General features: G+C 32.2%; 1 protein-coding gene across 4 annotated transcripts in view; it reads right to left on the reverse strand.

Moving 5' to 3' along the window:
* Positions 1-13,743, reverse strand: part of NOVA1 (NOVA alternative splicing regulator 1) — a 142,039-nt gene that overhangs the window by 22,130 nt on the left and 106,166 nt on the right. For 3 of the 4 annotated variants that reach the window (XM_064658521.1, XM_064658519.1, XM_064658522.1), the window contains 2 exons: positions 11,707-11,873; positions 1,260-1,331 (listed from right to left, as the gene is read on the reverse strand). In XM_064658521.1, the coding sequence (XP_064514591.1) occupies positions 1,260-1,331; positions 11,707-11,873 (239 nt within the window). The remainder of the gene's footprint in view (positions 1-1,259; positions 1,332-11,706; positions 11,874-13,743) is intronic. The other variant, XM_064658520.1, reaches the window with a different exon arrangement.

A 13,743-nucleotide genomic window follows, 5' to 3' on the forward strand; every position in this document is an offset into this window, starting at 1 on the left:
CCAAGTAACTGTTGCTGGAATGGAAGCAGGCTGATGAAGAAGGCTTTCAAATTGAAGTGAAGGATATTGCAATTTATACTTTTCTTAGTAGTCCTTCTATCTCTACAATTTCTTTCTAAATTTCATTACTTTCTGCATTAGATATCCCTTTCAACAGACAGCCATGTGTTGGTCAAAGCTTTAATATGCTTCCGTTCATGTTAAATTGTTTGTTCATCCACCAGCAAGTTCTAAGCAGTTCAGAAAATATCAGAGGATTAGTAATTAATAACAATGTTAACTTCCAGGGGAAATTAGCTTGTGAAGAAAACTTTTCTGTTTTTTGATGTTTGTGCAAGACTCGATAGCAACATTCAGCTAACTGAAACAGACTGTGTGCAGTTAGCACATACTTAATACTTATATTATTTGAACACAGAGTACATTAAGTTTAACAGTACATTAAAAATAAATAATGCATTAATTAAGCATAAATAAGTTCTAAAGATCATGGTATGTAGTAATTTTAACAATTTTCATAGGAAAGACAAAGATACATAGTATGATAATTTGTGGACATAATGAACTGGACATATTTTTTCCAGTTTAAATTGAAATAAAACAGTATAATTAAAATACTGCTAAAAGAACAGTTTATGCATTTAAAAAATAAGATATTAATTAAACTTACTTAGATGAGTTTAGCATGTTTTTAGAGAGATTTAATTTTACTTCATTCTTCATCAATAAATTTTCATTTATATTATATTTAAATAATGCCCCTATGTTGTTGTCCACAAACACATTTCAAAATTTTCAAAGTAAATAACAGTCTGTTTGCCATTCCTGGGTTGAATTCCAGCTATTTAAACATGGTATTAGTGGTAATTTTATTCTAATTTATAAATGGTCCAGGAAATGATCCATATGTGTGTGCATATATACATAAATATACATAAACCAAGAGTTACTCTGTCTACAAACAAACCAGTTTTGTGTCTTTGCAATTTATTAATCAAACCAAAGGTAAAATAACCCCAACTATTTTAAAAGATACTTTGCTTTCATAAGAGATTTTAAAGCAGCCCAACAAAATAAATCAAAAGAAGTAAATCGTTTGCAATTTAATTTACCAAATTCTAACAAGAGTTAGATAACTATGGTTATGGGTGTATATATGTGAATGAACGAATAAATCCTTAACCCACCATATCTTTTTCTCCAGTTTGCAAGCTGTCACCCGTGAAAAGTATGGTGTAGATGGTAGGATGATACTGTACCTGATTGGCTCTGGAGGTGGTCATGGGATCAGATGGAGAGGACTTGGTGGTAGTTGGGGAAGATGGCAATGTCTGGGAACAAAGCAGTTCAGGAGCAAATCAACCTTTACAAGCCTTAGACTGAACAGTTAAAAAAATAAATAAATCAACAAAATAACATAACTAGAAAAATAAAATAAATAAAAAATGCCTAAGACAAAATCTTTCTCCTACTCATTGGAACTTAATGGAATTTAAAGTCAATTGGATAAATAATGCATGTAAATATGCATGCTTATGCATGTAAAAACAAATTCATGACTTGAAATCAAGATGGCGAACTCACATAAATACTCAAAAATATGCTGACTACATGAGGAACATATTCTTTCCTCTCTCCTCCTCTTGGGGAAAATGAAGACCATAAGTAAACAAAAATTCCAGCAAGTTCAATGAGCACACTAGAAACAGTTATCAGTCTACAAACAAATAGGGCCAATGTCTGAAAGATAAGAGACATTTACTTTGGCACTTTATAATGCACCATTCTAAAGCAAGGACTATAGCCAGCAAGTTGTGTTCCATACCTTACAACAGTTACGCTGAAGCTACTGAGTTTTTGGGAATATACTAACAGCTAAAATATTCATTGATCTTTTTTAATCTAGAAGCAGGTGAAAAAATGTAAGCATCAATTTCATGATGGATGAACTTGCAACTAATACCTTCACAACAAATAACTACAATATATTTATGATTAGCATTAAAAATGTTCATTTAGTTGAGCAAAGGTTAATAGCTTATTATAGCCCTGTGTTCAAAATAAACACAAAAAAGAATTAAGAGTCGTATTTATTGATCATGTTTTCTAAATAATATACACACGCTTAACATTAATTCTTGAACATATTAAAAAAGCACTGCTCTGTTTAAAAAATTTATATACACATTTGTCCTTTAAAAGTATTAGATCCTGACAGAAAAACTCTTTTCTTTTTATAAATGTAGTGAAAAGGTAAAATTCCAATTGTCAAAACATAACACACAATACTTATTCAAAGCATATTTTTGACATCTTTGCAATATATAAATATTATAAAATATCCAAAATTACACTACTTTTATGTCAAGAAATAAAATGTTAAAGTGCTATACAATGGAATTTATCATATGCTCATATAGTTACTAACCAAAACTATTTAGAAATAAATAAAGCAAAATTTCACACTTTCAGCGGTTCTGTTACTTACAATCATTGACAGTCCCTCATAAAATCATTGACAGTCCCTCATAAAATAGGTATACATACTTTTGCACTAAAATTCTTAATGCATATGAGAAAGCTGAGACACTGTGAATGCATAAAGTTGTGTATTAGCAAAATAAGGGCTTGTACATATGCACACACAAATATTTTAGAGGTATGTTAAACAGTATGAAGATCCATTTTTCACAGTTTGTACATAAACAAGCAGTCAAAACAGGAAAAATAAAATCTTAAGAAACAGATCCCTATTTTGTGTTTCCAACTTATAACTCATGTTGTAAAGCAATCGAAACAAAAGAAAATATGCACAACTTAAGCATCAACAGGGACCATTTCAAGAGGGTCTATATATAGGACATTATAAAAAATACGTAGCTGGCAAAATGCTACTGGTCAGCAAGAACTACATATTATAAAAATCAAGGTAATTATAAAGGATTCTTCCATGTCTTTAAATACCAAACATGGGTCCATTCACGAGGGGTTCATTTGTGAGGGGCTAAGATTATTTGGCAATAGATGTTCCGATTCTGCAATAGTACAGGGCTAAGCCCATTCAACTTTGGAATTATACTTGTGATTTTAATGAGATGATGCAGTATTTCTCTTACCAAAGTCTGAAATTACAATGAACTGATTTTTGTCATTTAAACTTAAACTTGAAAACCAAACCAAAACAAAAACAAACCAAAACAAAACAAAAAAACCCCCAACCAAACCAAAATTCTCTAAAGAATGGATACCCCAATAGGTTTTCTTTGTTATAGCTAAATATTAAACTCCCATCCTTAACTACTAAAAAAAAAATTGATTATATATTTTGATGAAAATTTTTCAGAAAACTGATAGTTTGTGTTATCAACACCACTGCTAACTAGGGCATTTGGTACTGTACCTTGTTTTGGTATGCTAGGCCACTTATTAAAAGGAAAACCAGCTTGTTCTTCACAGTTATTATTAACTCAAACTAATGTATTTATAGGGAAATAGGTAGAACAATTTAACACTGAATAATGGCTTAATCACTGATACCACAAATTATTTAAGAAACTGGAAACATCTCAGATTTCAATTCATATCAATCTTCTTAAAGCACAGAAATATATGGTGAAAAAAAGAGTGATAATAACCTTTTCAGGTAACTGTTGAACTAACGCATCTATTAACTAGAAGCATTTCATTATTTATTTTAGCAAAAGCTTTTTTAAAATAAAATACAAAGGAAAAAGAGATTAATAAATTTAAAAGCAAGACTGTATTAATGAACAAGAATCAAATGTGGGCATATACCTTTTTTACCAATATACACAATATATATTTGCCATATAAATGGCAAAATACTGAAAATAATAATAAAGTTCTTTGGTTTGTATTTTTGGTGGTTTTTTTCTTTGCATATCAGGTTTTTTGTAATTGAGGCTTAATCACTCTTACCTTGTTCACTGACATAACTGCTTTTATTTTTTCATATATATATCTACATATACATATATAAAAGAATTGATAGTATTTTGTAAAAATTAATTGCTTTTTATGCTTCTGTATAATTCTCCAGATACACCAATTTATTTCTTTTATATCAAAATAATACAAAGTGATTTCTCAAACATAAAAAAAAGAAAAAAGGAACAGCCATTTGAATTTTGTATTGAATTTCCACTGGCTGATAAGACATTAATTGATACACTCAATTGCTTTGCAAAAACTTTTCAGCAAAATTGCTTCTTAAAGAAAGTTGAACAGAACTAAATATTTTAATTTATTATGCATCGTCGAATGATTTCTTTAAAAAATTTTGGCAAGTCCCTTGCATTAGGCAAGCACTTGAATTTAGTACTTATTAGGTTTTTGGGAATTAGATGTATAAAGTGATTAGAAATCTTAAGATGAATTTACATTACAGAGTTTCAATTTTTGAGACTGCTATATGCATAGTGTAATTGAAGCTTTCCTGAAAAGGTTATAAAAAAAAAAAGTCAGAATTTCTACCACACACCACTTCCAAGACTTTGGGGTTTTCTTAAACTGTATCTTGAATGGCATAGTCCAAGCCATGATGTAATTAATCTTCTCTGTTTTCTAAATATTATTTCCTTTCCTACTACGTATGTGACAATTAATGAAAGACTATATTTACTGGTTAGGGTGTGTTTCTTGTATTAACCAACACTTCTAGAAGAGATGTTTGAGAAAGCAGATTTTAAGTATTCAAAAAGGAGCTTAACTTTAGAGATACAATTTTGTTTGAGCCATATTTGAGTTGTAGTACTTTCTGAAAGTCCAAAGAAATACTTCTTTTTATTGCTTACAAGCACTGATTGTACTGTGAGAGACTGGCCTCAGGCTGCATGACACACTAAAGGGTGCAGAAATGTGGTCAAAGCATCGCATGTCCATACTTCATATTTTTATTAGCAGAGTGAAGATATAGCTGTATCATGGCAGCATAGATTATATACAGTGCATCTGCATGGTGTTCCAAAAGGTCTCTGAGTCCTCTTTCAATGACAATGATGACACCCTTATATTTATATATATATGCACTAAAAAATTTCAATACTTACTTAAGGGTAATAAATAATAAAACTGTACTGAGACAGTTAATTTAATTCTCAGTACTTATTAGTATATTTATATAGATAAGAGTAGAAAGAAAAGGCATAAAATTAAATACTATTTGAATAAGGGTTAGAAACGTGAAAGCATAGAAAGAACGTCATTTAAAAGTGAAGGTGAGACTGTATTTACAGCTTATCAATTTCTAGTTTCTCACTAAAGGGCTTGCCAAACAAAGGAAATCTTGGTAATAACATTACCTGCATTAATTTAGTATTAATACTAACCTAATACTGAGTTTCAGCCTTGCATATATTAATACTTGTGCTTTTAAATAATTGAAATTAATGTGATGACAAAACTGATTTTCTTAAATCCATATCACAATGCACTTTAAGAAAAGGTGTTATCTTTTATCATATTAAACAGTTGAATACATTTTGCAGCTAAAATGAGAAACAGAGAGCACTGCAAGGTCCCACTGTGCTGAACAACCTAAAAGACTAATTATTACTAGCCTTTCAACAGTATCAGAGATAAGCCTGTCTAAACAGAGAGTCTTCTTTACTTGCTGTGATCTCCTTTAATCTGTAACTTTGGTAAATGATTCTCATCTCAGTGATAACTGTATAAATATATAACACATTTCAAAAAATAAAATTTGGAAAAAGATATAATCAAGGATTAAAAATTTGCTTACAATCTGGATTGTTAAAAGGTTACTTCGATGACTTCAGTGATCTATTTTTTCTTGCTTCATTTTCATTTTCATAAAGAACAAATAAATTTTGATGATATTTCATTCTCTTCGCATTTGGTTTTGCTTTTGTGTAGAAAAAGAGACAGGGCATAGGGAAATACAAAAAGACTAAGAGGCAACTTATCTGCATTTATGAACTCTTGGGAACCTGACTTTGAGAAAGGAAAAAGGTAGGGTTAAGTATGATGTTAAAGGATGATTATCTTACGTTGAGGCCAAGAAGGGGTAAGAAACTTAAAGCAAATCACCAAGTGCCATTTGGATCATCAGAGCAACTCTGGATGGAGGGAACGATTCCGGATTAATATTACAGCAAAAGAGACAAAAAAGAATCAGGACCTTCTCTTTCTTCAAAACTTGTCACAGTAACACAAAACTATTACAAGTTCTGGTTTATTCTGTTACACAGAAATACCAGAAAACTCAAGTATATAACTAGGCATAGGCCTAAAGATTCATCCTAGAAGAAAAGGCCACCTTTTCATTCTGGGCTACTTTGGAATTCAGAAAGACACCATCAAAACTACAAAGATATAACTTCATAATTTTCTTAAAAACCAAAACACTGCTGAGAATTTCTGCAATGTTGAATGCTGCTGCTCATCCCTTAACAAAATATTCTATTCTCATTCCACTTCTGAAGTACAGAAGAATTAGTAATAAGCTACAGCATTAACTGCATTCATAAACAGTTTTGCATACATATTGAGATTATATCCAACACTGTTGAAAGGAAAGAGAAAACAGAACACTGATCATGTACCAGAATTAAGTCAAGAGCACATGAGGGACAGGATATAGTATACATACTTTTATGGAACGCTAAACTTTTGCCATTGGATCCAAGTCACAGAAGTCTTTAGTAAACAATGACAACTTTTTTTGTTTTGTTTTGTTCTTGTAACTTGTAAAAACACCTGCATATCTTACTATATATTGCGGAATGGTAACTGCTGTGATTTTTCACCTATGTTCGAAAGTGACGAAAGTTTGAGAAATTGGTGACTAGATGAAAAGACATTGATCTATGAAGCTACTTGTTACTTTTTACTTCAAATGAAAACTGTAAGAGCTATTTTCTCATATTCTTCATTTTAATAAGTTTCATCTAGGTGACAGACTGTTGCCTTAAATGAATGATAAAAAGAAGAAAGGCTTATCAGAAGGGAGAGGCGTTTTAGGAAATCCATGAAGGTTTCTTAAGGAGGAAGAACTTAGGCATATCGATGGATGAAAAACTGAATACAATCCAGCAATGTGCACTCACTGGTCAATAATGCCAACTGCATCCTGGGCTGCATCAAAAATGTATCTAGGAGGTTGAGAGGTGGGTTTGTCCCTCTATCTGCTCTGGTGAGACCCCACCTGGAGAAATGGCAATGGCCATCTCTGCTTCCATGTGCTTCCTGAGCAGGCTGCTAAAACACCTTCTACCTGTAAAACAACTGAAAATTAGAAGGAAAATTCAACTGCATCCAGCTCTGGGGCCCCCAGCAAAGAAAGACCTGCTTGAGAAGATCCAGAACAGGACCACAAAGATGATCAGCAGCTGGAGTATCTCTCCTGTGAAGATAGGCTGAGAGAATAGGCATTGTTTACCCTTGAGATGGGAAGGCTTCAGGGAGACTTTATAGCAGCCTTTCAGTACTTAAAGAGAACTTATAGGGCAGAGGGGACACACTCTTTATCAGGGAGAGTAGTGATTGGACAAGGCATAATGGTTTTAAATTGAAAGTAGGTGGATTTAGAGTAGATATTAGGCAGAAACTCTTCACTGTGAGGGTGCTGAGGCAGTAGAACAGGTTTCCCAGAGAAGCCGTTGATGCTCCATGGAAGTGTTCGAGGCCAGGTTAGATGAGGCTTTGAGCAACCTGGTCTAGTGGAAGGTGTCCCTGTCTAAGAGGGGTTGGACCTAGCTGATCTTTAAGTCACCTTCCAACTAAAACCATTGTATGATTCTATGAAGTCTATTGAGTCTCTGTAGTCTGAAGAACTCATAACCTATATTAAAAAAACCCAAATTAACCAAACAACAAAGACCCTATTAAAAAAAAAAATCCTTCATTTAAGCCAATATTTTCAGATGTGCATTCTTAAAATCAGATTCTATTTAAGCACTTGAAAACAAAACTTTTTATTTAAAAATTATGAACATTTCTTTTTTGTTGTTGTTGATCAACATTTCTGAAGTAAAAGCAGTTGTTTTCAGTAGTGGAACATGAAATTACAAATCTGAGTTCTGATATTCACTTCTGCAGATTTTGACTGAAATGTCTGAGACCATGACTAATAAACAGAAATTTAGCTTATGAGACACTAATTATCTACTGAAAAAGCTGAAGTGAAACTGGTTCCAGTGAAAACTTTAATTGGAAGTTCTATATGTGAAGGATTTACTCTAGATTTTCAAAGAAATTCTAAACCCTTTTCTATGCTTTGATAGCGTAGAAAAATTTCATAGAATCAAAGAATGATTCAGGTTTGAAGGGATCTAAGAAGGCCAAAGAGTGTAAACTCCTGTTTGAAGCAGAGTTATCTTTAAGTTGTCTTTCCTTCCATGTAATGCACAGTTCTGCAATGGCTGTCTCTGCTTCCATGTGCTTCCTGGACAGGCTGCTAAAACACCTGCTACCTGTAAAACAACTGAAAGCTGGAAGGAAAATTCAACTAACCTGCAAAGAAGCTGTAATAGTTTCTGAAGAAGGTGATGTGGTAAGACCAATTTAAGTAGACTTTTCAATTGTTAATAAGAGCTGCTATTAATTTAGAGGTGAAATTTAAAGCTTTGCACGCTAATTAAAAAGACAAAAAAACTCGGGCTCATGATCATTTATGAATAGAATGTGGCTTGTAACCCCTGAGTTACAATGCGGTTTGAAAGAGTTGGTATGACACTGCAATTAATAAAGAGAGAAAAGAGAAGTTAGAAGCTCACAGCAGTTTCTGGGAAGTAAAAGGGCACAGGAATCGGTTATTGTTGGATGATACTCAGAAATAACAGATGGTTGACATCTATGAAGAGATTGTCTATGTTGTGTAGAGATAAAGATGCAAACATTTGTCGATTAAACATCTGTCATACCTACTTGGAGAAGACAACTAGCTAGTATCTACTGATAAGTCCATAGGATTAGGAGATAACAGAAAAATGCACTGGAGAAGGCTCAAAAGGAACCACACAGACTTGTTTGCAAATCTTCTGAAGCTGAAAAAGCATAAGGTAAAGAGACAGAATGTTCAGTAAGGAGAAATTCCAGGCCAGACTCAGCCTCTGTGTGTCCCATGCCTTTCTTGAAGACAGAAAGTGCTGAAACTGAAGCAGTCAGCAAAGGTTTTACCAACCATCTTTCTTCACCGAATCTATAGCCAGGAGGTATTTTCTTTCTTAGCTCTTTTCTCTAGGGTGAGTGTTGGTATAAAGCAGCCCAAGACAAAGAAATACCAATAGAGAAATGAGAGATGCATGCTCATATAGACATGGGTGGCATCGCAAGGCTTCAACTACTGGTATCTTCTTTCATGGGGAGAAAACTACCTTTGCTTTTTGGTAGAAACATCTTCAGAGTTCCTAAATGAAGATAAAATTTATTATTTCAAATCAACTCTCCATCTCAAATCGTGTAATACTTCATGTGTCAGTGTTCTTGGTTAACATTCTGAGACAGGAAGAACCATGTAGAAGTTTGTATAAAAGAAGAAATTGCAATTAATAAGGTTTATTTTTAAAAAAAATTCTAAGTTACTTGTATTAGACATCATACTGATCATTTTAGTAAAATTGTGATCTGTCTGCTATTAAAAAAAATAACAACACTGGAGTTATAAATCATCATAACCTGTTATAAAATATTATCCTTTTAAATACTTAAATTGAGCTATTATGTCTTTCACTAAGATATAGTATATTCTGACACTGGAGGACAGACTAATTCACTGTAAACTCTACCTAATAATTTCAATTCTTGGTAAAAATAAAGAATTTTGGATTTATTGAGTCAATATTTATAGTGTATTAATTTATCATGAATAGATGTTGCTTCAATAAAAGAGAAGTTAAACAATTCATTGTGGTTAAAACTGTTTAACATATGCACATGCATATCCCCAAATATTTGCAGTTACATTATTATGCACCTGTATGTATACAAGTAATATATTTAAATTTTAAGATGTAGAGCTAGGATACATTGTACTTTATTCTGTCTTCATTAGCAGTGCCTGTGCTCACTAATCCATCCCTCCAGAATTTAATTGAACTTAACATTTCGAACCATCAAACCCCAAACCAACCAAGCTTAAAAGAACCCAAAACCAAACCAACCAACCAAAAAAAAAAAAAAACAACCAAAAAAACCCAAAAACCCACAAACAAACAAAAAAAATCCAAATAAAAAAGCCCCAAACCAGTAACAACTAACCAACCAACCAAACCAAACCAACCAACCGATAAAAACAAACACCCAAAATAAAAAAAAAACAACCTCAACAACTTTGCAACTACATTTTCTGAAGGAAACTGTGGAGGACAAGATAATCATCTTTAGGTACAAGAGAGGAAGTATTTAGACATGTCACTAAATAGCTCTGTCATCTAGTTTCTCAGGATCTTACCGGCTTATTTAAAAATTAGCTTTATTTCATGGTTAAGGGGAAAAGCACCTTTTATTGTAATAGAGAATATTCATTTCCCACAGGGTTAAGAAGTATTGGCATAAAATCTAATATTTTACTAGCAGAAAAGCCACTTAAAATATAGTTCACTTCAAGTTTTTCTTTCTTTCAGGCATAATCATTTTCATGTCTAATAATTGAGAAACTAATCCTATAAAATTGGGGCTTTCTTTTTAGTTTTTTCTTATAAATTATCTTGAGTAATTTTTATGTAAAATTATTTTATACAGAAAAAATAATATAGTAGTAAATATTAAAAATCATCAATGGTTTATGCATAGCTTCATCCATCTAAAGTAGTCTGTTCCAAACTCATCCCTTTCAAACACATCTTCATATAAGTATTTTGTGTATGTCACTATATACAAAGTAAAGTAATTGCACACAGTTACCAAATTACAAGAAACTGAATCTTGCTAGTGTGAAGGACAAAACAATCTTTTCCCACATAGGAGAGGTAAGAAACTAAAATCTATCCTATATAGGATAGAGAGACAAGACAAAATTTTACTAATGTTTACTCATTTCTTTCTTCATCCTTTTCTTATTCAATACAATAGAAAATATTTTAAAACCCTGTATGATGCATATTTCCCATTCTTCTTACAGACCAAAGTTTTTTTAATTAAAGTTTTTACAGAAATTAAAGAATAAAGAATACTAGGCCAATAATACCTTGCAAATACATTTTGCATTGTCCAAAAATTTTGAAAGAAGTCAGTGTGAAATAGGTAAAAAGGTGTCAAAAATAACACAAAATATAATTGTAGAAAACATCCCAAGTTTTTATAGCTAAGATTTTAAAGTATCTAATTTAGGGTCTAAAAAAAGAATTAACATTTTTGTTTTTATTTATATACACAAAAGTAGGAAACATTCAGTTAATCTGTGATTTTTTAGTAACACTAATGATTTACAGAGGTTCATCATTTAAGATTAAAATTCAGCAATCTTTAACTAAAACCTGTAAGTGTATTATCACCTTATACAGTAAAGAAACACATTAGAGCATGGCATTGAAACTTATAAAACACTGTCTGAAAGAACTGCTGAAAAACAGGGAACATGTAAGTACAAGGAAAAAGAGTACCAGCAGGTTACTAGAGCATAAAACAATATTTTTTTAAAGAACGTGTTATGTTGACCCCTTGCAGCCCTAAAGTTTTAAGACTTCTAAGGAGCTGCTGTGACTCTATTCCCAACCAAAAACTCACTTGTTTGATGCGGTCTGGATTAACAGTGGTCTGAGGCTGTAGAATGCTGACAGGCTCTGTCTTCGCCACATTCTGAGGCATTTCTCGAATCTTCTCTGCAATGAAGCCATGAACTGCATTTAGTGCTTCCACCGTTCCCTGGATCAGACACACCCGCTCTGTAGTACCTGCAAATACAAAAGTTGATCTGAATGACGAGGATTCTTCAAGATCCTACAAACTGCTTCAATTAGGCCACAAAGATGGCATTTGTAGCAACCTTAGTAAACCAATTAGCAATACCTCAGTAAACATATAAACGAATGGAGAGACTTCCAAAAGATCACATGATGATGTGAAGATGTTTTAAGCAACTCCTATTTGTGTAGATCCTACAAACGCTAACTTTCCAAGTCAGCCTGGATAATATCAGTTAAAGCATGCATAACCTTTTTCCAAACTGAAATTGTTCTGTTTGTACTACAAAAAAAGCCCACACCAGTTCTTTTTTATTGATTTCTTAATTAAAAACATCTACAGGATGTCTAAAGATGGATGCAGAACTGTGGAAAAATACTTCCTTGGTTTTTTTTTGTGATGAGACTGTTTGTAGATGATTATGTATGGCTTCACTGTATAGCAAAAAAAGACTTTTTTACATATTGGATTACAGCTTGATACATCCTCACTAGAGAAAGAATATAACGTCCACTCCCCAGTATTGATCCTAAGGATAAAAGTATGACATTTCACTGAAAAAAATCCATGTTCTGTATTCCACATATCAAACCACTTGAATAGGTTCCAGAAAAACAGTTTTGATTTGGAAAACAGGATCTAACAGGAGCTGGGAAAAAAACCAACCTCCAAAAAAAAAAAAACCCAAACCAAAAAAAAAAAAAAAACCAAAACAAAACAAAAAAACAAAACCCAAACCAAACAAAAAAAACTTAAAGGGAATATTGTAGCTTCCACTTTTATTCTGCAGGAATACCAACACAAGACAACCTACAACCTAGATGTCCAAGTAGAACCACTTTGAAATTTCATGTAATACATACTTCCACAAACACATTTTTTACACTTACAATATATGAAATTTAATTATTTTTATTGCCTCATTGCCTTCAAATACCAGTACACAGTTCTACTAACAGAAGAAAATTATAACATGAACTATCAAGATATTACTGTGCTGTAAAGATATGCCAGATACATATCTCTATTCAATGTCAGTGCACATTTTGCTTCAAGACTATTGGGAGGGGGAGCAAAATAGCAAATCTGAGCCAAGGAATTACCACAAAATAAATATAATCATTTTTGTTGTTTGACATACCTCTAGTAAATACTATTGACAAGACTACAAATGAATCTTTCCTCACATAAAATTCATTCACTCTACCTAAAAAGATGAAAATTACAATGTAATGTAAATACTAACAAATTTGCAACAATTTCTGGAGTTCACAACATATTAGTTGGCATCATAGATTAATGCGCCAGGGTGGTAAGCAACCTTCTCCCTAAAATTCCCCTTTTATAAATTTTATGTCCGTATAATCAACTGTTATCCTAAGCATATCTGAAGATACGCTCGTTACAACAGTGCAACATAGTCTTTAACAGCGAATAGTATGGTAACCTTAGTAATCTGCAAGAAAAATTTGGGGTTTATTGTTTCTCACCTGCTTCTGTGGATGATCTCTAGTATTAAATATTTTATTACTAAAAGATGAAGGACCACACTAAGAGCCCTACCTCGTTGTTAACTTAACATATTCATGTATACTTAAAATCTTTTATCTTAAGTATCAGGCAGCCTGAAATTTAACAATTTGGAAGAAACACTACAGCAAAAATGACAATAAGAAAAACTTTTTCTTCTCTACTAAGTATGTTATTTAAAAATAAATAAATTTAGGATTAAAACATGTCAATATTTGAAAATGTCAGTTTAATAAACCTTGAAAAAAATATAAAGTTAAAATTATTACACTTTTAACAGCAAGTTATACAAGTATCACAATCAAATGCATATTTCTCAAGAGGAACATT

The sequence above is a fragment of the Pseudopipra pipra genome, chromosome 6, assembly GCF_036250125.1.
Source record: "Pseudopipra pipra isolate bDixPip1 chromosome 6, bDixPip1.hap1, whole genome shotgun sequence".
Lineage (NCBI taxonomy): Eukaryota > Metazoa > Chordata > Aves > Passeriformes > Pipridae > Pseudopipra > Pseudopipra pipra.